The sequence below is a fragment of the Oncorhynchus tshawytscha genome, linkage group LG21, assembly GCF_018296145.1.
Source record: "Oncorhynchus tshawytscha isolate Ot180627B linkage group LG21, Otsh_v2.0, whole genome shotgun sequence".
Lineage (NCBI taxonomy): Eukaryota > Metazoa > Chordata > Actinopteri > Salmoniformes > Salmonidae > Oncorhynchus > Oncorhynchus tshawytscha.
In genome coordinates, this window is record NC_056449.1 from 36420983 (window position 1) to 36447048 (window position 26066).

General features: G+C 39.9%; 1 protein-coding gene across 1 annotated transcript; it reads left to right on the forward strand.

Moving 5' to 3' along the window:
• LOC112220683 (homeobox protein EMX1-like) lies at window positions 1–23498 on the forward strand. Its single transcript, XM_024382515.2, has 3 exons — window positions 1–770; window positions 20732–20916; window positions 22060–23498. Exons 1-3 carry the CDS (start codon window positions 428–430, stop codon window positions 22228–22230), a joined length of 699 nt encoding a protein of 232 aa, XP_024238283.1. The 5' UTR covers window positions 1–427; the 3' UTR covers window positions 22231–23498.
• The last annotated feature ends 2568 nt before the right edge of the window (window positions 23499–26066 follow it).

Genomic DNA, 26066 nt, shown 5'->3' on the forward strand with positions numbered 1-26066 from the left:
CTCAAAGGCTTAGCCTACTGATCCTGGCTCCTAATACAGCACAGTCCAACAATGGTTTCCAGGAGTGATGAGACCGAGACAAGAGCCAGGCTGTCATAAACCTAAAGTAATCACAGACTAATAGATCTGACGTTGCAGTGGTAACTAGAACCGAAACTTGATTTTTGGCATATTGTTACAGCAGAGAAAACCGGACGATATCCTGAGACAAGTGACGGAGACAACTGAACCGGCTCTACAGGCAACCCGCTTCCAGACGTCCACTGATATTGGCAACGAGGTTTGCACGCGCAAGGAACTGCGAGTTATGGATTTCCCGGGAACTGTCCTACTGCTTCTGTTGTGAGGTTTTCTTCTGCATCACCTGTTTTATAACAGTGTTATTGAATATATTATTAGAAAGATATAAACTACAACCTATTTGATCATGTACCAACATAGTAAGAAATGTTTTACCATCGAATCCCTGGTTGGGAAAGATGTGAACTCTTCGACTACCGGCGACGAACCGATCAGACCTACAGCGCTGAGGTTCACGGAATCAATTCACCCGGCGCCCTTTGGGAGTTGTTTCCAGAACTCCGGCAGGACTTTATACAGCAGTCCAGACATGATGTTCCCTGACCCGGGCACACACACAGGGAACACCGGTCTGCCCCTGCATCCCCTCCAGCTTCCATCTCAGCCTTTCTTCAACCCGCATCAGAGAGACACGTTGAATTTCTACCCGTGGGTTCTTCGAAACAGATATCTCGGACACAGGTTCCAAGGTAAGCGAACAAGTACTTTAATTGAACGAATATTGCTAAATTATTTTAAATAATATTATATGTTTGTGCATATGCTTGTTATTGCACACGTATGGGGACATATTACGCACGAGCTAAATTACAATGACTGTAAGCATTAGAATTGAGAACTCACTCTATAGTTCCGTGATGGAAGAAATGTCCTCATGATCCCTGAACATGCAACATGTTGGTAGGGATGGTAATTTATTCAGGAAACAAAAAATGTCTAAAAACGTCGTAAACAAAGCAACAAAAACAGGATCAATGCAAATGACTGAAACTACTGTTTGCAGAGGACATCGTTTCAACATCCAACTATAGTTATTTTACTGATTAAGTTATAGGTCTATTCATTATTGCTACATTTTCTGAGATTGGATGCATTAAAATAAGCATAAAACAACGCACCCAGGCGTTGAACCCGCCGGTAGCTTAAAAAGCCTGTAAAAAAACATAAATGCATACTTTTCGTCCATTTCCAGTAGTGATTTTAAAAAAACCATTAATATATGTTTTAATTAAATGAAAGTAGACTATATTGTTTATTTTTATTAATTTACACATCGAAGCCATTGCACTTTCTTATAATACATGTTCCGATAAATTTAGGAGATCAATAGTCTAATATGTTTAATAATAATAATAATAATAGGGTAAATTCAATTAAATGTGTAAGTTGTATGCAATTATTGAAATAAAATAGGCCTATAATCAAGAATTATTTCACTTTTGCCTAACCATTCGTTTTAGGTTTTGCATCATTCAAAAAGTTAATTATAAGGAGTCGTGCAAAAAGTACCCAATTATCATACTTGAGTAAAAGTAAAGATATCTTAACAGAAAATTACTAACGTAAAAGTAAAATACGACTTGAATAAAAGTCTAAAAGTATTTGTTTTTTTTAAATATACTTAAGTATCAAAAGCACAAATATAAATGATTTCACATTCCTTATATTAAGCAACCTGGACGGCACGATTTTCTTGATTTTTAAATGTACGTATAGCCAGGGGCACACTTCAACACTCAGACATAGTTTACAAACGAAGCATTGTGTTTAGTGAGTCTGCCAGATCAGTGGCAGTAGGGATAACCAGGGATGTTCTCTTGAGAAGTGCGTGAATTGGACCATTTTCCTGTCCTGCTAAGCATTCGAAATGTAACGAGTACTTTTTAGGTGTCAGAAAATGTATGGAGTAAAAAGTACATTATTTTATTTAGGAATGTAGTGGAGTAAAAGTAAAAAAATATATAAATAGTAAAGTGAAGTACAAATACCCCAAAAAACTACTTAGTAGTACTTTAAAGTATTTTTACACCACTGATTATAAGGATTTTTGTTTCTCAAATATTTAGATATAATTACCGTAACTAATATTTAATTAGACAATTTAATGTTCAAAGTTATGGATTAAAAGTAACAAAAGACAGGAATAATGTAATATTATTAATTTCTAATCATAATAACAGAAATAATAAACAATAAACAAATAATAACAATATTATTTTATTGAAATTTGCTTTGTGTTCAAATTTTGATTTAAGGGCTAGATATTTCTGATAAGACAATGGACCAGATACAAAAGTCTTTAGGAACCAAATAAATCCATGAGAGAAATTGAATATTGGAAAATCTCAGGATTCAGTGACCAAAACTTAAAATCTTCTTACTCAAGCTATGTGCAGTGCATTCATGCAATATATGTTGAACATCCTTAATAACTGATGCTGGGTGGTCCTCAAAAAACAAAGCAATTTGTTAAACCAGACAGATCAATAACTTTCAACGCTCATCTCGTTAACTCAGTGGACAGCAGTAGTTAGCCACATCAGGTGTGCTCTCAGGTATGTTACACTCTGACCAATCAGCCCAGGGCTGTATTCACAGTGTCTCGGGGTATTAGTGCTGATCTAGGATCAGCCTTTTAGATCATTAATGAATGAGATTATGAGGACAAAGGAGGGAATCTGATCCTAGATCAGCACTCCTCTTCTTTACGGTCCTGTCCAGGCAACCTTCAGGGTGTACCTCAGTCAGGTAATCAGTGGGAGTCAGAGGTTGTTGTCACTGTTGCTCAGATCAGGATCTCAGATAAAGTGGCTTTGTTTACAGACACAGCCGATCCACTCACTGATGGTGTCCAATAACCATGAAAACTAGTGTTTAGACAAGGCTAACTACAGACCGGAGGAGTGAGAGGAGAGGATTAGCCATCATGACTGTCACTTACTGTTAGGGATGGATGGGAGATTTATTTTCTTTCATACTCCCCACACTTCTTGAGAGACTGAGAGACAGAGAGAGACAGAGAGAGAGAGAGAGAGAGAGAGAGAGAGAGAGAGAGAGAGAGACAGAGAGAGAGAGAGAGAAGTACAATATAAACAGGTTCGTAGGTCTTACACATGTGAGCAGCTCTTTATATTGGGGTGCATTTCAGTGTGTAATCTCTGGGGTACATTTGAGTGTGTATGAGATTGTTATGGGATTGTTATCATCAGGAAGGAGGGCAGACAGTTCATTCACCCATCTCATCTCCCAATGGTCTGATGGTCTGGAGGTTTGCTTTGACACATTTTTATTCATTAGGAGGTGTTGAATGTCAGGAGGTTAACTGATAGGATAACAGGGCATTGTAAACATTATTTTCCAAACATATTGGATAGTTCATAGAATACTCCTCTTTTGTTTTTGTTTCAGTCTTTGGTTTATAATCAGACAGAAAAACAATCAATCAATCAATCACTGAAATAAAGACGGACTGTGTGAGGAGGATAAAACATTATGATTACTTGCATATAAAATCTCATTATGATTACTTGCACATAAAATCTCATTATGATTACTTGCATATAAAATCTCATTATGATTACTTGCATATAAAATCCTAATAGATAAAAATGTTGTATGTAAAGAATCATTTATGCAGGAATTGATAGTTTCCTTTTCACATTCATTCATTAGCTCTCTACACGTATACTTTATAGTCCATTTAGTGATAAACGGAAATAGACCATCCTAGTCCTTAATAACAGCCATCCGGCTCCCTCTGTATTCATCCATCCAGGGTTAGAATGAGAGATTGGCCCCCACCACTACCCAGTGTGTAGCTGACTGCTGACAAGACCATTCTTGTTGGTGCCAAGGGACTGGTGTTATTGGTGATGAACACAGCTCTCTGGCTGGCGCTGCCATCTGCTCCCTGGTAGTCATGTTGGAGGCATGTTCCCCCATGTTCCCCCACCCGCTGACTACAGGCCAGAGTGTTGAAGGCTCATCGCCTGGAGGGTATTCCCTCTGTGGTTGGGGCTGAGCCTTACAGTTTAGGGTTAATATTCACAAAGAGTCTCGGAGTCGGAGTGTTGATTTAGGATCAGGTCCCCGAGTCCATATAATTATATTTATTATGCTCTATAAGGCTATATTGATCCTAGATCAGCACTCTTACTGAGTGGAGGTCTGAGCAGAACCAGCATTAGCGTTCAGGCCTAGTGTTCAGCCTGGTGAGTTCCTCCCCAGTCTCAGTCTTCTTCAGGGGGATGTGAGTGGAGGTGACGCCACTAACGCCATACAACAGCTGATGCCAGTCTGACTGTCTATCTGAGTGGCTAAACCACCAGCCAGAACTAGCATGGGGTTCACCAGTGTGTGATAGGAGGGAAAATTCTCAAGGAAAATCATATTGTTTATTTCCTTATCAATGCATTACTATATTAGATGAAAACTACAATAGTTACTGCTGTTAAAAATTAAGACTTTAATACGAGATATATTACATTACATTCTCCTAAATGTATTTAATTCGGCCTAATGCTGAGATTTACAAAATAAATGTACCACAAAATGGAGATACTATTTAGTTGTTTTATTTTAGGGCATGGACCCTAAAACCTTTATATCCTGTGACTTCTGTGACAGTATGGCTTGTTGGTGTTCAGTGCCCCTTGAGAAGCATTAAGCCCAAAGTTTTCATCACCTGCAGCTGCAGTGGATCTCTTTTTACATTCTCCTGTTCTACCAGAGTCGCGCTCCTCACATTCTCTCTCTTCAGAGGTGTCTCTATTGTTATCTTCTCTGATGTTCAAAGCATTTTCAGCACGCCAGCTGAAGATGGTTGTTAACGACAGTCCTGTGGCAGAAAATATGCATTCTTTAGTTAGCTAACACAGCTGAAGTGCTGGAGAGCATACCGTATTTGGTGCCGGACCCCAATATACTGTTATCCTTGGCATTGTTAGTGCTATAGCCTATTTATTGTAGCAGTAAGGGGTGCTACAGTGCCTTCAGAAGTATTCACACCCCTTGAGTTTTTCCACATTTTGTTGTGTTACAGCCTGAATTTAAAATGTATTACATTAAGATTTTGTGACACTGGCCTACATACAATAGCCCAAAATGCCAAAGTGGAATTATGTTTTTAGAATTTTTTACAAATGAATTAAAAATGAAAAGCTGAAATGTCTTGAGTCAATAATTATTCAACCCCTTTGTTATGGCAAGACTAAATCAGTTCAGGAGTTAACATTTGCTTAACAAGTCACATAATAATAGTGTTGAACATTATTTTTGAATGACTACCTCATCTCTGTACCCCACATACAATTATCTATAAGGTCCCTCACTTCGAGCAGTGAATTTCAAAAACAGAATCAACCACAAAGACCAGGGAGGTTTTTCAATGCCTTGCAAAGAAGGGTGCCTATTGGGTAAAAAAAAACACACAAAAAACAGACATTGAATATCCCTTTGAGCCTGGTGATGTTATTAATTACACTTTGGATGGTGTATCAATACACCCAGAACCCTACAAAGATACCATGAGGCCAATGTTGACTTTAAAACAGTTGCAGAGTTTAATGGCTGTGATAGGAGAAAACTAAGGATGGATCAACAACATTGTAGTTACTCCACAATACTAACCTAATTGACTGAGTGAAGAGAAGGAAGCCTGTACAGAATAAAAATATTCAATTTTTTTTATTAAAATAATTATTTTTCTTATTTACAATGACGGCCTGTGAACAGTGGGTGAAAGGCCTTGTTCAGGGGCAGAAAACAACTTTTTTTTTTACATTGTCAGCTCAGGGATTCGATCTAGCTACCTTTCGGTTGCACTCCCAACGCTCCAACCACTAGGCTACCTGCCGCCCAAAACATGCATCCTGTTTGCAACAAGGCACTAAAGTAAAACTGCATAACATTTGACTAAGAAATGTCCTGAATAAAAAGCGTTATGTTTGGGGCAAATCAAACACAACACATCACTGACTACCACTCTTCATATTTTCAAGCATGGTGGTGGTTGCCTCATGTTATGGGTATGCTTGTCATCGGCAAGGACTAGGGAGTTTGGAGCTAACCATGGAGCTAAGCATAGTCAAACTCCTAGTGGAAAACCTGGTTCAGTCAGCTTTCCAACAGACACTGGGAAACAAATTCACCTTTCAGCAGGACAGTAACCTAAGACATACGGCCAAATATACACTGCATTGACTTAACATGACGACATTGACTGTTCCTGAGTGGCCTAGTTACAGTGTTGACATAAATCTATGTCAAGTCTTGAAAATGGCTGTCTAGCAATGATCAACAACAAACTTAACAAAGCTTGATGAATTAAAAAATATATATATTATGCAAATATTGTACAATCCAGGTGTGCAAAGCTTTTAGAGGCTTACCCAGAAAGACTCACAGCTGTAATCACTGCCAAATGTTATTCTGACATGTATTGACTCAGGGGTGTGAATACTTATGGAAATGAAAGATTTCTGTATTTCATTTTCAATACATTTACAAAAATGTCTAAGAACCTGTTTTCACTTTGTCATTATGGGGTATTGTATGTATGTAGATGTGTGAGGATTTTTTATATTTTTTATCCATTTTGAATTTAGGCTGTAACACAACAAAATGTGGAATAAGTCAAGGGGTATGAATACTTTCTGAAGGCACCGAGTTTACAAAACATTATGAATGGCTTTTTCCATGACATAGAGCAATGGTCTCCAACCTTTTCTAGCATAAGAGCTACTTCAAAAAAAATGTAACATGTCACAAGTTACACATTTTTTTCCTAGTCATTACATAGGCCCATTCTTCTCTTCTCCCCTGCAACTCTTCCACGGCTCCTTGGTGTACAAGATGTGTTTTCTGTCAATATAGGTGGTAATATAATGGTTAATAAACAACTCTTCCCCGGGTCCTTGGTGTACAAGAGAAAGTAGTGCGCTGATTTTTGGGCAATATACCTTGTAAAATAACGGTTCACAAACAACTCTAAGGGAGGCCTTATAAAATCTGTGATTTTTTTCTCCCACATTCTGTTTAATATTTTCCCAAATTCAATATACCTTTCTCAGTTTTAGTTTTCCTGGTTTTAGTTTAGTTTTTCGCAATCAAAAATACAATTGTTCATAGAGAAACAACGAAATTTGACGTTCTGTGTTGATGGCAATGCTAAAATCATATCACATTTGTTTTAGGTCTGGAAGAAAACAAACAGATTCCGATTTTTTGTTGTTGTAATTCCCCTTTAATTGCGCATCTAGCGAGTGAGGATTGTGCCATCTAATGTGCTGCTCTAGCGATGGTTCTGGTGGCAAAGTTAGTAAATAACAAATAATAGATACAAATGATATACTCATGATATACTTCTGCCAGGTAAGCAAGCCTACTTTGCAGTTAACATTTAATTGAGAAGGTTTGGGGGAAAGTATTTCTGTCAACCCACAAGATGTTTATCACATCAAATCGCCACACACGGAGTGATTAAGAAACACGTGCACCACACAGGCATACAGGGGCAATATTGCTGGACATTAATTGTGTTAGGTTTGCCTTTTTAAACCAGTAGTAGCTATCCAGGGGTGGGATAATGTCAATCTTGCGTCGATAAGATAGTAGCTTGGAACTTGCTGTGTCTGATGTTTGTGAGATTTGTTAATGACAGTATGCGGTGGAACACATGAAAATCACTTTCAGAATTGTTTGGCAAACTACTCAGCGATTGACCTGTTGGAGACCCCTGAGACACAGACTGTCCAGGTGAATCCAGGTGAAAGCTATGGTCCCATATTCATGTCACTTGTTAAATCCACTTCAATCCGTGTAGATGAAGGGCAGGAGACAGGTTAAAGAAGGATTTTTAAGCCTTGAGTCAATTGAGTATGTGTGCCATTCAGAGGGTGAATGGGCAAGACAAAATATTTAACTACCTTTGAACGGGGTATGGTAGGAGGAGCTAGGCACACCGGTTTGTGTGAAGAACTGCAGCGCTGCTGAGTTTTTCGCGCTCAACAGTTTCCTGTATGTATCAAGAATGGTTCACCACCCAAAGGACATCCAGCCAATTTGACACAACTGTGGGAAGCATTGGAGTCAACATGGGCCAGCATCCCTGTGGAACGCTTTCGACACCTTGTAGAGTCCATGCCCAGAGGAATTGAATCTGTTCTGATGGGAACATGGGGGAGGGGAACATGGGGGAGGGGAACATGGGGGAGGGGTACATGGGGAGGGGAACATGGGGGAGGGGTACATGGGGGAGGGGAACATGGGGGAGGGGTACATGGGGGAGGGGAACATGGGGGAGGGGTACATGGGGGAGGGGAACATGGGGGAGGGGAACATGGGGGAGGGGTACATGGGGAGGGGAACATGGGGGAGGGAACATGGGGGAGGGGTACGTGGGGAGTGGAACATGGGGGAGTGGAACATGGGGGAGGGGAACATGGGGGAGGGGTACATGGGGGAGGGGAACATGGGGGAGGGGAACATGGGGGAGGGGTACATGGGGAGGGGTACATGGGGAGGGGTACATGGGGAGGGTACATGGGGGAGGGGAACATGGGGGAGGGGAACAACGCAATAGGACGGTGTTCTTAATGCTTTATACACTTGGTGTATATTCATCTGTGCATGTAGAAAAACATTGTTGTAGCATTGTTTTGAATAGAAGCTGAGGAAACCTGCTATTAGCTATTATTACCTGGTGCTAATAAGAAAGATTATTTCTTTATTTGATATATTAGGATCCCCATTAGTCGATGGCGACAGCTAGTCTTACTGGGGTCTGACACATAACCAAAAAGACATTACAGACAAAAGACTTTACAATTGACACACATTTGGGGCGGCAGGTAGCCTAGTGGTTAGAGCGTTGGGCCAGTTGCTGAATCTAATCCCTGAGCTGACAAGGTAAAAATCTGGCCTTCTGCCCATGAACAAGGCGGTTTACACACTGTTCCCCGGTAGGCCGTCATTGTAAATAATAATTTGTTCTTAACTGACTAGCCAGGTTAAATAAATGTAAAACATTAATGTGTGTGTGCATCTATCAGTTACACATACATGTCAGTTCATACACACAACAAGTAGGTCACATGGGGGAGAGGTGGTGTTGCTGTTCACTTCCGCTACATAAGATGGAAGGAAGTTCCATGCACTCATGGCTCTGTATAATACTGTACCTTTCCTTGAATTTGTCCTGGACCTGGGGACTGTGAAAAGACCCCTTGTGGCATATCTGGTGGGGTAACTATGTGTGTCAGTGCTGTGTGTAAGTTGACTATGCAAACCATTTGGAATTTCCAACCCGTTAATGTTTCCTATAAAAACAAGAAGTGACGAAGTCATTGTTTCCTCAACTTTCAGCCAAAAGAGACTAGCATGCACAGTATTAATATTAGCCCTCTACAACGAAGAGCAAGACGTGCCGCTCTGTTCTGGGCCAGCTGCATCTTAACTAGGTCTTTCTTTGCAGCTCATATGACTGGACAATAATCAAGACAAGATAAAACTAGAGCCTGCAGGACTTGCTTTGTGGAGTGTGGTGTCAAAAAAGCAGAGTATCTCTTTATTACAGACAGACCTCTCCCCATCTTTACAACTATAGAACCTTTTGACCATGACAGTTTACAATCTAGTAATTTAGTCTCCTCAACTTATTCAACAGCCACACAATTCATTACCAGATTCAGCTGAGGTCTAGAACTTAGGGAATGATTTATACCAAATATAATGCTCTTAGGTTTAGAGATGTTCAGGACCAGTTTATTACTGGCCACCCATTCTAAAACTGATTGCAACTCTTTGACTTTTATTAGCTGTGGTTGTTGATGCGTATATGGTTGAATAATCAGCATACATGGACACACATGTTTTGTTTAATGCCAGTGGCATGTCATTGGTAAAAATATAAAAGAATAGAGGGCCTAGAGAGCTGCCCTGCAGTACACCACACGTTACATGTTTGACATTAGGGAGGTTTTCATTAAAGAAAACCCTCAGAGTTCTATTTGATAGCTCTGAATCCACTATATGGCAGAGGTTGAAAAGCCATAACATACGTTTTCTCAACAACAGTTTATGGTCAATAATATAAAAGGCTGCACTGCAGTCTAACAGTCCTTTGGAAATGTTTTTTTTGCAGCAATTCAACCGTGAAGGCCTGATTCACACAGTCTCCTCTGAACAGTTGATGTTGAGATGTGTCTGTTACTTGAACTCTGTGAAGCATTTATTTGGGCTGCAAATTCTGAGGATGGTAACTCTAATGAACTTATCCTCTGCAGCAGAGGTAACTCTGAGTCTTCCATTCCTGTGAGGGTCCTCATGAGAGCGAGTGTCATCATAGCGCTTGATAGTTTTTGTGACTGCACTTGAAGAAAGTTTCAAAGTTCTTGAAATATTATGTATTGTCTGACCTTCATGCCCTAAGGTAATGATGAACTGTCATTCTCTTGAATTATTCGAGCTGTTCTTGCCATAATATGGACTTGGTGTTTTACCAAATAGGGCTAACTTCTGTATACCACCCCTACCTTGTCACAACAGAACTGATTGGTTCAAACGCATTAAGAAGGAAAGAAATTCCACAACTTTTAAGCAGGCACACCTGCTCATTGAAATGCATTCTAGGTGACTACCTCATGAAGCTGGTTGAGAGAATGCTGAGAGTGTGCAAATCTGTCATCAAGATAAAGGGGGGCTATTTGAAGAATCTCAAATCTCAAATCTATTTTTATTTGTTTAACACCTTTTTGGTTACTATATGATTCCATATGTGTTATTTCATAGTTTTGATGTCTTCACTATTATTCTACAATGTATAAAATAGTTAAAAATTAAAAATAAAAACCCTTGAATGAGTAGCTGTTCTAAAACTTTTAGTGTTGTGAAACGGTAGAGTATATGCATCTGTTGGTCACAGATACCTTAATAAAAAGGTAGGGGCGTGGATCAGAAAACCAGTCAGTGTCTGGTGTGACCACCATATGATGCATGCAGCACGACACATCTCCTTCGCATACAGTTGATCAGGCTGTTCATTGTGCCACTTCAATGTTGTCCCACTTCAATGGCTGTGCTAAGTTGCTGGATATTGGTGGGAACTGGAACATGCTGTTGTACATGTCGATCCAGAGCATCCCAAACATGTTCAATGGGTGACATGTCTGGTGAGTATGCAGGCCATGGAAGAACTGGGACATTTTCAGCTTCCAGGAATTATGTACTGATCATTGAGACATGGGGCCGTGCATTATCAAGCTGAAACATGAGGTGATGGTGGTGGATGAATGGCACGACAATAGGCCTCAAGATCTCATCAAGGTCTCATCAAGGTATCTCTATGGATTTAAATTGCCATCAATGAAAGGCAATTGTGTGCATTGTCCGTAGCTTATGCCTGCCCATACCATTACCCCACCCCCACCATGGGGCACTTTGTTAACAACGTTGACATAAGCAAACCACTTGCCCACACACACTGTCTGCCATCTGCCCGGTACAGTTGAAACCGGGATTCGTCCGTGAAGAGCACACTTCTCCAGCGTGCCAGCGGCCATCGAAGGTGAGCATTTGCCCACTTACATACGTTGACGACGCCAAACTCCAGTCAGGTCAAGATCCCGGTGAGGACGACGAGCATGAAGATGGTTTCTGAAAGTTTGTGCAGAAATTCTTTGGTTGTGCAAACAAAACAGTTTCATCAGCCCTCCGGGTGGCTGGTCTCAGATGATCCCGCAAGGGAAGAAGCCGGATGTTGAGGTCCTGGGCTGGCTTGGTTACATGTGGTCTGCGGTTGTGAGGGCGGTGGGACATACTGCCAAATCTTCTAAAACGACATTGGTGGCAGCTTTTAGTAGAGAAATTAACATTCAGTTTTCTGGTTACAGCTCTGATGGGCATTCCTGCAGTCAGCATTCCAATTCTCTTGTGCACAAACTTGTGCACAATTTTTGTTTTGTGCATTTGGAACGTATCTGAGCTCTTTAATTTCAGCCCATGAAACATGGGAACACTTTACATGTGGCGTTTATATTTTTGTTTAGTATACTTGGGGCTCCCAAGTGGCGCAGCGGTCTAAGGCACTGTATCTCAGTGCTAGAGGCATCACTACAGACACACTGGTTCAAATCCAGGCTTTATCACAACCGGCCGTGATCCCATAGGGTCTCACAATTGGCCCAGTTTGGCCGGTGTAGGCTGTCATTGTAAATAAGAATTTGTTCTTAACTGACTTCCTTGGTTAAATAAAAAAAATACTTCAAGAGGTTTTATTGAGTCTAGCCTAAGAAAAGTATTCACAAAGATTTATGGAATAACTCACTTTAAATTACAGTACTATTAAAATGTGATTCATGTCTTGGTTACGTTGGCACACCTATGCAATGTCCTATTTAAAGTTTCTTATTTTGAAACACTTTGATCTGAATAGCAAACATACATTTCTCTCACAATAAACATATGCTTATAAAAAATTAGGCACTTGAGCAAATTTCAGGTTTGCTGAGTGCAAACTTCTGTGCAACTTCCAGCACACGTTTGCTGAGGCTGTACCCACTTTAAGTTACTGTTTCAAAAAGTATTCTACTGTGGCTATTTGATCATAATGTAGGCTTAACAGAGTAGCCTACCATCAACAACAATTGAGAAATTGTATGTTGTTCAATATAGGACTACACTCCGTGAGTAAAAATAAATAAATAGACATTACCCTGTTTATCCACTTCTCCTTCAGACAAGGAGGTGACTGAACATGTTGTGGTGTCGATGCAGGAAACCACTTTACAAAATTAAAGATCTTTATTATTCCCATACTATAATTACAGAGAATCAGACAAATGATTCTACCCTCTGCCTATTGGCTACTTAGATCATAATTAGAGAGAATAAGACAAATTATTCTACCCTCTGCCTATTGGCTACTGAGATCATAATTACAGAGAATCAGACAAATTATTCTACCCTCTGCCTATTGGCTACTTAGATCAGAATGACAGAGAATCAGACAAATTATTCTACCCTCTGCCTATTGGCTACTTAGATCATAATTACAGAGAATCAGACAAATTATTCTAAACTCTGCCTATTGGCTACTTAGATCATAATTACAGAGAATCAGACAAATGATTCTACCCTCTGCCTATTGGCTACTTAGATCATAATTACAGAGAATCATACAAATTATTCTACCCTCTGCCTATTGGCTACTTAGCTTATTCAAGCATGTCTCAAAATACAACATGGCCCCTTAATTAAAGACAAAAAAAAAACTTTTACCTGACTCGCTTTTCAAAGATGTACAGCTTTTCTTCTCTTGTAGGAAGAAATCACTCCCCCATTGCTGACTACAAATAATATATAACTGGGATAATAACTCACTAAATAGCAAGGATATGAACAAATGTCCACATTTGGCTACATGTAGCTCTCGCTTTGATCTCAAAACAAGCGCATCTACTCATGATCGCTCATCCTGTAAACACAGTCCAGTTCGAAGTGAATGGCACAGATCCATATATGGCAATGGTCTATTTACATATAGGCCTACTGCAGCTCTGATTGGTTATGCCGCACTGGTCTGGTCTGTGTAGAGTACGGGGCCTGACTCGTGCCTGATAGTGTTTAACTAAGTTGGAAAACTCTAGAAAGTTGAGTGAAGTTCAATCTAGTGCGTCTCTCTGTGCGGTAGTCCCAGGGGTGCGCACGAGCGCAGCTGAAGGCCTCAGTTTAGCTGAACTCGGCTAGCCGAACTGAACGAGTGTGCTCACAAACTCCCTTAAAAGACCGTCGCTTGAAAAATGAGAAAATAAGCAGCAATGGTAAAAGACCTTCGCCTGAAAAATGAGAATAAAATCAGCAATGGTACTCTTTGTCCCTTTTGAGACGCCATAGCCAGTATACACTTCCTCAAAATAGTCAGAATTAATCTAAGATAACTCAAGAAATGTGTAATAAATTTGGACGTTTAGTCGCGCAATTTTGCATCTAACTAAGATGTTGACCAATCACCGACGAAGAGGCGTAGACTTCGGCTCCAAACTTCGGCTTGCTTCCAGAAAAAAAATGTGTGTTCCCGAACAACCGAAAAAACCCTCACCGAAGTCCAAAACAAACAAAATGTCGTCATAATATGTGCACGAACTCTACCGACCTGTTTCAGCTGGGAAGAATGCAGACACCTTTATTATTAGAGGGAACACTGGTCATGACCTTGATATATCAGAGGGTTTTTTTCTCTTTCAAATGTTCTTCTCTCTCTCTCTGTGTGTGTGTGTGTGTGTGTGTGTGTGTGTGTGTGTGTGTGTGTGTGTGTGTGTGTGTGTGTGTGTGTGTGTGTGTGTGTGTGTGTGTGTGAGGAACCAATAGGCTCGTTGTTGAAAGTCCCTGGAGATGGATGTCGTCCATGTTGGCTGAACCAACATGTCAATCATTCAACTCTACTATTTCCTAACTGTGATGACATTCAAACGTTATGTGTAATGCCTACAGCATATCATCTCCTTAACGATAAATCTGTCTACATACTAGAACAAGCATGTGGAATGAGGTGTGGTGGCATTGTGAAATGGAGGGATAATGTCACAACCAAACATTAGTAGCGTTTACCTGTACATTAATCAATTACTCACGTTATGGGAAAGTGTTATGAATGATGAGTCAAGTGAAGATGCCCATCGGGGCACATTGATATGGCTGATACTGGCCTAGAGAGCAAGATGCAATGTGCTTCAACACTGATGTCCTGCTTAGCAACATGCAATACATATCAACGCTGATGTCCTGCTTAGCAACATGCAATACATATCAACGCTGATGTCCTGCTTAGCAACATGCAATACATATCAATACTGATGTCCTGCTTAGCAACATGCAATACTGATCAATACTGATGTCCTGCTTAGCAACATGCAATACATATCAACACTGATGTCCTGCTTAGCAACATGCAATACATATCAACACTGATGTCCTGCTTAGCAGTATGCAATACTGATGTCCTGCTTAGCAACATGCAATACATATCAACACTGATGTCCTGCTTAGCAGCATGCAATACTGATGTCCTGCTTAGCAGCATGCAATACATATCAACGCTGATGTCCTGCTTAGCAACATGCAATACTGATGTCCTGCTTAGCAACATGCAATACATATCAACACTGATGTCCTGCTTAGCAACATGCAATACATATCAATACTGATGTCCTGCTTAGCAGTATGCAATACATATCAATACTGATGTCCTGCTTAGCAACATGCATGCATATACTGATGTCCTGCTTAGCAACATGCAATACATATCAATACTGATGTCCTGCTTAGCAACATGCAATACATATCAACACTGATGTCCTGCTTAGCAACATGCAATACATATCAACACTGATGTCCTGCTTAGCAACATGCAATACATATCAACACTGATGTCCTGCATGCAATACATATCAACACTGAGCAACATGCAATACATATCAATACTGATGTCCTGCTTAGCAACATGCAATACATATCAACGCTGATGTCCTGCTTAGCAACATGCAATACTGATGTCCTGCTTAGCAACATGCAATACATATCAACACTGATGTCCTGCTTAGCAACATGCAATACATATCAACACTGATGTCCTGCTTAGCAACATGCAATACATATCAACACTGATGTCCTGCTTAGCAACATGCAATACATATCAATACTGATGTCCTGCTTAGCAACATGCAATACATATCAATACTGATGTCCTGCTTAGCAACATGCAATACATATCAACACTGATGTCCTGCTTAGCAGCATGCAATACATATCAACACTGATGTCCTGCTTAGCAACATGCAATACATATCAACACTGATGTCCTGCTTAGCAACATGCAATACTGATGCCCTGCTTAGCAGCATGCAATACATGTCAATACTGATAGCAGCATCAATACTGATGTCCTGCTTAGCAGCATGCAATACTGATAGCAGCATGCAATACATATCAACACTGATGTCCTGCTTAGCAGCATGCAATACATATCAATACTGATGTCCTGCTTAGCATGCAATGCAATACTGATGTCCTGCTTAGCAGCATGCAATACATATCAACACTGATGTCCTGCTTAGCAGCATGCAATACTGATGTCCTGCTTAGCAGCATGCAATACATGATCAGCATGCACTGATGCCCTGCTTAGCAGCATGCAATACTGATGTCCTGCTTAGCAGCATGCAATACATATCAACACTGATGCCCTGCTTAGCAGCATGCAATACTGATGTCCTGCTTAGCAGCATGCAATACATATCAATACTGATGTCCTGCTTAGCAGCATGCAATACTGATAGCAGCATGCAATACATATCAACACTGATGTCCTGCTTAGCCTGCAATACATATCAACACTAGCAGCATGCAATACATATCAACACTGATGTCCTGCTTAGCAGCATGCAATACTGATGTCAACACTGAGCATGCAATATGCATATCAATACTGATGTCCTGCTTAGCAGCATGCAATACATATCAACACTCAACACTGATGCCCTGCTTAGCAGCATGGAATACTGATGTCCTGCTTAGCAGCATGCAATACATATCAACACTGATGTCCTGCTTAGCAGCATGGAATACTGATGTCCTGCTTAGCAGCATCAATACTGATGTCCTGCTTAGCAGCATGCAATACTGATGCCCTGCTTAGCAGCATGGAATACTGATGTCCTGCTTAGCAGCATGCAATACATATCAATACTGATGTCCTGCTTAGCAGCATGCAATACATATCAACGCTGATAGCAACATCAATACTGATGTCCTGCTTAGCAACATGCAATACTGATGTCCTGCTTAGCAGCATGCAATACAATACTGATGCCCTGCTTAGCAACATGCAATACATGTAGCAGCATGCAATACTGATGTCCTGCTTAGCAGCATGCAATACATGTCAATACTGATGTCCTGCTTAGCAGCATGCAATACATGTCAATACTGATGTCCTGCTTAGCATGCAATACTGATGCAGCATATCAACGCTGATGTCCTGCTTAGCAGCATGAATACTGATGTCCTGCTTAGCAACATGCAATACATATCAATACTGATGTCCTGCTTAGCAACATGCAATACATATCAATACTGATGTCCTGCTTAGCAACATGCAATACTGATGTCCTGCTTAGCAACATGCAATACATATCAACACTGATGTCCTGCTTAGCAACATGCAATACTGATGTCCTGCTTAGCAACATGCAATACTGATGTCCTGCTTAGCAACATGCAATACTGATGTCCTGCTTAGCAGCATGCATATACTGATATCAGCACTGACTGATGTCCTGCTTAGCAGCATGCAATACATATCAACACTGATGTCCTGCTTAGCAACATGCAATACTGATGTCCTGCTTAGCAGCATGCAATACATATCAACACTGATGTCCTGATGTCCTGTCCTTAGCAACATGCAATACATATCAACACTGATGTCCTGCTTAGCAACATGCAATACATATCAACACTGATGTCCTGCTTAGCAACATGCAATACATATCAACACTGATGTCCTGCTTAGCAACATGCAATACATATCAACACTGATGTCCTGCTTAGCAACATGCAATACTGATGCCCTGCTTAGCAACATGCAATACATATCAACACTGATGTCCTGCTTAGCAACATGCAATACATATCAACACTGATGTCCTGCTTAGCAACATGCAATACATATCAATACTGATGTCCTGCTTAGCAGCATGCAATACTGATGTCCTGCTTAGCAGCATGCAATACTGATGCCCTGCTTAGCAGCATGCAATACTGATGCCCTGCTTAGCAACATGCAATACATATCAACACTGATGTCCTGCTTAGCAGCATGCAATACATATCAACACTGATGTCCTGCTTAGCAGCATGCAATACATACCAACGCTGATGTCCTGCTTAGCAGCATGCAATACTGATGTCCTGCTTAGCAGCATGCAATACATATCAATACTGATGTCCTGCTTAGCAGCATGCAATACATGACTTAGCACATGCAATACATATCACTGATGTCCTGCTTAGCAGCATGCAATACATATCAATACTGATGTCCTGCTTAGCAGCATGCAATACATATCAATACTGATGTCCTGCTTAGCATGCAATACATATCAATACTGATAGCAGCATGCAATACATATCAATACTGATGTCCTGCTTAGCAGCATGCAATACATATCAATACTGATGTCCTGCTTAGCAGCATGCAATACTTATCAATACTGATGTCCTGCTTAGCAGCAACATGCAATACATATCAATACTGATGTCCTGCTTAGCAACATGCAATACATATCAATACTGATGTAGCCATGCAATACTGATGCAACATGCAATACTGATGTCCTGCTTAGCAGCATGCAATACTGATGTCCTGCTTAGCAACATGCAATACATATCAACACTGATGTCCTGCTTAGCAACATGCAATACATATCAATACTGATGTCCTGCTTAGCAACATGCAATACTGATGCCCTGCTTAGCAGCATGCAATACTGATGTCCTGCTTAGCAGCATGCAATACATATCAATACTGATGTCCTGCTTAGCAGCATGCAATACTGATGTCCTGCTTAGCAGCATGCAATACTGATGTCCTGCTTAGCAGCATGCAATACATATCAATACTGATGTCCTGCTTAGCAACATGCAATACATATCAATACTGATGTCCTGCTTAGCAACATGCAATACTGATGTCCTGCTTAGCAACATGCAATACATATCAATACTGATGTCCTGCTTAGCAACATGCAATACTGATGTCCATGCAATACTGATGCAACATGCAATACATATCAATACTGATGTCCTGCTTAGCAACATGCAATACATATCAATACTGATGTCCTGCTTAGCAACAGCAACATGCAATACTGATGTCCTGCTTAGCAACATGCAATACATATCAATACACTGATGTCCTGCTTAGCAACATGCAATACATATCAATACTGATGTCCTGCTTAGCAGCATGCAATACAAATCAATACTGATGTCCTACTTAGCAGCATGCAATACTGATGATGCCCTGATGCTTAGCAGCATGCAACACTGATGTCCTGCTTAGCAGCATGCAACTGATGCTTAGCAATACATATCAATACTGATGTCCTGCTTAGCAGCATGCACTGATAGCAAATCAATACTGATGTCCTGCTTAGCAACATGCAATACTGATGTCCTGCTTAGCAGCATGCAATACTGATGTCCTGCTTAGCAGCATGCAATACTGATGTCCTGCTTAGCAGCATGCAATACTGATGTCCTGCTTAGCAGCATGCAATACTGATGTCCTGCTTAGCAGCATGCAATACTGATGTCCCGCTTAGCAGCATGCAATACTGATGTCCTGCTTAGCAGCATGCAAATCAATACTGATGTCCTGCTTAGCAGCATGCAATACTGATCAATACTGCTTAGCAGCATGCAATACTGATGTCCTGCTTAGCAGCATGCAATACATATCAATACTGATGTCCTGCTTAGCAGCATGCAATACTGATGTCCTGCTTAGCAGCATGCAATACTGATGTCCTGCAATACTGATGTCCTAGCAGCATGCAATACATATCAACACTGATGTCCTGCTTAGCAGCATGCAATACTGATGTCCCGCTTAGCAGCATGCAATACTGATGTCCTGCTTAGCAGCATGCAATACATATCAATACTCATGTCCTGCTTAGCAACATGCAATACATATCAACACTGATGTCCTGCTTAGCAGCATGCAACACTGATGTCCTGCTTAGCAACATGCAATACATATCAACACTCATGTCCTCCTTATTCAGTTCTTTATCCTCCTTTTGAGGTGTAATTGGACAAGCTATTAATCACAAACAACACCAAAGCCTACAAACAAACCATTAGTATCAGTTTGCTGAGTTGTACAACAGTTAGTATACTATAGTTAGTATACCGCAGTTAGTATACTATAGTTAGTATACTATAGTTAGTATACTATAGTTAGTATACTATAGTTAGTATAGTATAGTTACTATACTATAGTTAGTATACTATAGTTAGTATGGTATAGTTACTATACTATAGTTAGTATACAGCAGTTAGTATACTATAGTTAGTATACTATAGTTAGTATACTATAGTTAGTATACAGCAGTTAGTATACTATAGTTAGTATACTATAGTTAGTATACTATAGTTAGTATACTTAGTTAGTATACTATAGTTAGTATACTATAGTCAGTATACTATAGTTAGTATAGTATAGTTACTATACTATAGTTAGTATACAGCAGTTAGTATACTATAGTTAGTATACTATAGTTATTATACTATAGTTAGTATACTATAGTTATTATACTGTAGTTAGTATACAGCAGTTAGTATACTATAATTAGTATACTATAGTCAGTATACTATAGTTAGTATACTATAGTTATTATACTATAGTTAGTATACAGCAGTTAGTATACTATAGTTAGTATACTATAGTTAGTATACTATAGTTAGTATACTATAGTTTCTCTCTTTACCGGTCTCTTTACACATACAACAAGAGCTGCTACGGTGTCATTCCTGTCTGTCAACCCTAAGTCTAACCCTTCACTTTCTCTCCTTCCTCTCCTCTCTCCAGATGAGGACAGCAGCCCAGAGAACCTACTCCTTCATGGGCCTTTTTCCCGCAAGCCGAAGCGCATCCGGACAGCCTTCTCCCCCTCACAGCTCCTCAGGCTGGAGAGGGCCTTTGAGAAGAACCACTATGTGGTGGGAGCAGAGCGGAAGCAGCTCGCCAGCGGCCTCTGCCTCACGGAGACACAGGTGAGTGTGATGAGGGGACTCAGCGATGTTGAACGCACCCTAAACCCCTAGGGCCTAAAAGCCCATTTGTGCTTGATCCGAAAATGTGTTCGGAGGCTCCGGATGGAGGGTGTGACACAATTGTGGCGCCTCTGGAGGCTTGCGGAGGCCAAATCGAACTCTGTACCGCATCGTTATGCTCCTTCGTATAGCTCCGTATAGCTCCGCATTGACATGATTGGTTGACGGTAGGTCCAGCATGAACATAAACTCACTTCCTTGACAACTTCCTTGACAACAGCTCTGCTCAGCGAAGTGCAAGAAGTATACATGCCCTGACTTTAGAGGCCGTATCATAGTAAATGCTGTATGGCCACTGCAGAATGCGGATTTATCTTGCAAAGCCTTTAAGGCATGGCTGCATTCCAGAGCGCTGAAACAGGAGATATGAGTAGACTCGTAGTCAGAACTCCACAACACCCCCTCAACCAACGTATAGCAAAACCAGGTTTCTTAACCACAAGTTGTTTGTCCTACGGTAGCTATCGGGATGGGCAAGGTGATGTCAATAAATTATGTAGTAGATTTCACAATTATTTATGACTTCATTTCACTAATCAACATCAGAAACACGCTGCTGATAAACAGCAATTTAGGCTTTTCGCAATCCTCTCATGCAATATATTATACATTGGGAATACAGTATTGCGATGTGCTGAACTTTTAATTTCAAAGGAATTAGACCAATAATTGAATCAAGCTTGTAAATGTGAAATAAAAATTACAACCAGACAATGCCTGAAACATGAGATAGAAATATGTTGCTATTTGCAAACAGCTGTAAAGAACGAGAGTATGTGAAGCCTTAGGTAAAGGCAATGTTTGCCAGTGTTATAGAGACAATATGGAAGCAATAACAGGTTTACACCATGTGAAATATTGTGTTGTCATTGTTGCTAGGACACTTTGAAAAAAGCTTTGCTTAAAAATCATAGGGGAGACACACGCAGACACTTTTATAACTAGTAACGTACATTTACTGAAGAAAATGTGTGTTTCACATTTCACAAATAGTAGTAGTTTTTACAAAAAGCACATTGATACTATATATTTTGCCAATGTTTCTTCCAGTATTAAACGTGATGTCTCTCCTTTCTCTCCCAGGTAAAGGTTTGGTTCCAGAACAGGAGGACGAAGCACAAGAGACAGAAGCTGGAGGAAGAGTCACCTGAGTCACAGCAGAAGAGGAAAGGAAGCCAGCACGTCAGCCGCTGGAGGGTGGCTACGCAGCAGGGCAGTGGCCCTGAGGACATCGATGTCATCTCAGAGGACTGACATACGTCGTGGTTGTCACCTTGATTAAACCATCATAAATCATTTGTCATGAATGCAGACTGACTGACTGACTGCTGACTGACTGTGTCGGCAGTCTGTGTGCTCCTCTGAACACCTGGTTTGACCTTTCAATGAAAACGATCACTGCTTTAAGTTGGACAGAAGAAGGCCAAGTTCATCATTTTTATTACACAGCTCTGACTGCTGTAAACGTGGTGGACATCTGCATTTTGGTCTATGTTGCTTGCCGTAGCAGCACAAATGACTGAAGAGAGACGGTTTGACTGAGAGGAATCCATCCAATACAGTTGGTTACTCTATTGTCTACCTGAACTTGAGATTGTCCTTCCCTCACACTCACATTTAACAAAAACATTGTCATTGTTTTAGCGTTTTCAGTTTGTTGTGTAATTGTACAATGCTAAATATGCACAATATGTTTGAGGTCAAAAATAAGCCATTGGTATGATAGCTATAGAGGAACCACCTAGAACCTGCTGATTCTGTTTAGGATTTTGTTTGTCTTAATTAGTCTTTACACCAGTCCCACTGACAAGTAGGTAACCACCACTACAGACAATACATCAGATGCCACATTACCCTGAGATATGTTTTGGGGTCTCACATTGGAATAGTTTGGACAATTTAAATTGTAGGTATTTATGTGCATCTAAAAATGTTATTCTATGCATATTATGTCCTGGTTTTGTTTTTCTCTGTATGTTTAAAAGGCAGTTTTTGCCTAGTTTGTTACTCTTTAAATTCATTGCAAGTTTGTTTTTTTGCCCTTTGACAAATATTTGATCAATTCTACTGAGACCATGTAGAATGTACAGTGCAGGCACATTACAACTTGTCCACAAGAATGACATGGAAAAACAAATGTACCTCAATACTACATTTATTTCAGCAACCATTACAATTCCTGTGATATCATGTTATGTAGCACTTCGTAGTGGAATATATATATATATATATTTTTATTTGTTTTAAATAGATGTTAGAAATAACGCACTATAAGTAGGCCTACACTTTGATTTTCTTTGAACCTATGCCCCGAGAGTGAACGTTTTTTGTACTTTCTGTGTGTGGTCAGATGACTTTGGAAAATAAAAAAACATCAACATAACATTATTTGTACAATACTACTGATATGTTATGTGCGAGGATGTCTAAGCGTTAATTTTATGACCTATTTTCAACATCTATAATTGTCGACACGTGAAACTACAAACACGTATCGGTTAAATGACAACGACACAGAACTTGAAAAAGTAAATTGATTCACGACGATTTGGTATTTGTTATTTGGTCTACATCTTTTTAGAACAGCTGTTAATATTTTTGTGAACTGCGGTTGAATAGTCTAAACTACTGATCAGCATATTTTTGTGACATGTATAAATTATTTTTTTCTTTTTTATAAAAAAGTACAGAAAGCCTAGTCTAGCCTATATACAGAGGCATGGTTATAGTTTATAACGCTTTATCTTGTGTTGTTAAACGTGTTATCCATAAGAAACCCAAATGGTCTGTGTTTTACTCATCTTTATTCAGTCTGCAGATAGCCTTTATTATTAGGCCTATCCAAAATTATACATTGGCTATAATAGGGTTATTAACAATTAGCCTAGATTATTAATACACCTTTTGACGAAAACATTAAACATAAGGAGGTTCTTTAGACGGCAGTAGGCCTATTAAGTTAGGGCCAATCCTTTTTCAATGTATTCTCCGTCTGGACTTGTGCCTGTAGATCTATAATCTGTAACTCAACGAGACACTGGATAGGTTGCGATGAGTGCAGGGCCAAATACGACGACACGTTCAAAGCGATATGTGAAGCAAGTTTAACATAACTCGGTGTCAATACACACTCTGTTCCGTCTCGTGCTCTTCAAAGGACATCTTTCACCAGAAATATTGTTGTGCCAGAGATGTTTTTCTTTCCGGACACACCGAAGGACACATGCAACACTTACAACAGCAAAAATAGAGAATGACAAACGCAAATTGATTAGCATCCTAGGCCATAACACTTCAGCCGAAAGAGTTTCCAAAAAGGTAGGCCTATGTCAGACTCAGAATCAAACGCATATTTTTTATTCCAATTTTTGCCATGCATGAGATGAGGATATGCTGCTATGGGAAAACAACTTCACTGTTCCGTTATGCCGACACACACAGACGAGTAACGGCTGAGAAATAGACAATCACAGCAAGACATGTGTCGGGCCAAACGGACATGATCAACCCAACAACAGGTCAAAACCCGTCCCTGCTATTATTACTAACATGACATTTCCTCCTTACTAAAACGGCTTTCTTTGGGGAATAGAGACAAGTCTAGCGTGAGCCATAGTATTAATCAGTGATATATGGAGCATAGTCCCTGAGTGGTCAATCATTTAGAGCCGTTGTTCTTCATACTCAAACTGTCCCTAATTTCATTCTACGTTTTATTATATTCTATGTCACCATGGTTGTGTTTGATATTCAGCTTGTATTAATGTAGATTGATGAAACGTTGCTTGAAGGGCCTCTGCTGGGCCTTCGGTTCTGTGTTTTACCAGCTGGAAAATTAATTCATATCACCTTTATGCGTTGTGATTTACACCTGCTAATTCTTCAAGCCCCGAGCAATTGAGAGGTGTTAGATTTGCGTCATTTTCATCACCTTTTTACAATAGACAGCCTCATTATCGGCAGATAGGCGCATAAACTGTGAACAAAATCTAGGAGCAAACTATTCATATTCTCGGTAATTGGGACTTTAATCTTTTTTTTCAGGGTACAATTACATAGTCAATTACATACTTTCAGACACATCGATGATACGAGCATTGAAATAGGGATAGAAAAATCCGCCAAGGCAACATGATTGCCAGGATTTTGTTGTTACATTGATACAGTTGTTTCTGTTCTGCTTGACGCATGAGTGGAATGCAAACCAGCTCTCTTTTAGTAATTCTAAGTAATCTTATTTGTACTGTTGGAATGGGGATTAATCTATAGTATATTTAGTATAGTATAGTTGATTATATTATATTATTGACTGGGTGGTTTGAGCCCTGAATGCCGATTGGCTGACAGACATGGTATATCAGACCGTATACCACGGGTATGACAAAACAGCTCTAATTACATTGGTAACCCGTTTATAATAGCAATAAGGCACTTCGGGGGTTTGTGGTATATGGACAATATACCACGGCCAAGGGCTGTATCCAGGCACTCCTCATTGCGTCGTGCTTAAGGACATTCTTTAGCTGTTGTATAGTGGCCATATATCACCCCCCCTCCGTGCCTTATTGCTTAAGTATAGTGTAGTACAGTATAGTATATCATAGTACAGTATAGTATAGTACAGAATAGTATGGCACACTGTAGTATATTATAGCATAGCACGTTGTAGTATATTATACCACAGCATAGTATTACATTTGTATTACATTACATTTGTATAGTATAGTGCAATAAAGTCTGGTATAGTATAATATTGCATAGTATAGTATAGTAGTATAGTACATTACATTATAGTACAGTATAGTACAGTATATTATATTTTATTTTTTATTTATTTTATTTATTTATTTCACCTTTATTTAACCAGGTAGGCCAGTTGAGAACAAGTTCTCATTTGCAACTGCGACCTGGCCAAGATAAAGCATAGCAGTGTGAGCAGACAACACAGAGTTACACATGGAATAAACAATTAACAAGTCAATAACACAGTAGAAAACAAAGGGGGGAGTCTATATACAATGTGTGCAAAAGGCATGAGGAGGTAGGCGAATAATTACAATTTTGCAGATTAACACTGGAGTGATAAATGA

Excerpts from the sequence above, each read along its gene's own strand:
- LOC112220683 (XM_024382515.2), top strand. The coding sequence starts at position 428 with ATGTACCAACATAGTAAGAAATGTTTTACCATCGAATCCCTGGTTGGG. Across the intron at positions 771-20,731 it reads TCTCGGACACAGGTTCCAAG|ATGAGGACAGCAGCCCAGAG; the intron begins GTAAGCGAACAA and ends TCCTCTCTCCAG. Across the intron at positions 20,917-22,059 it reads TCTGCCTCACGGAGACACAG|GTAAAGGTTTGGTTCCAGAA; the intron begins GTGAGTGTGATG and ends TTTCTCTCCCAG.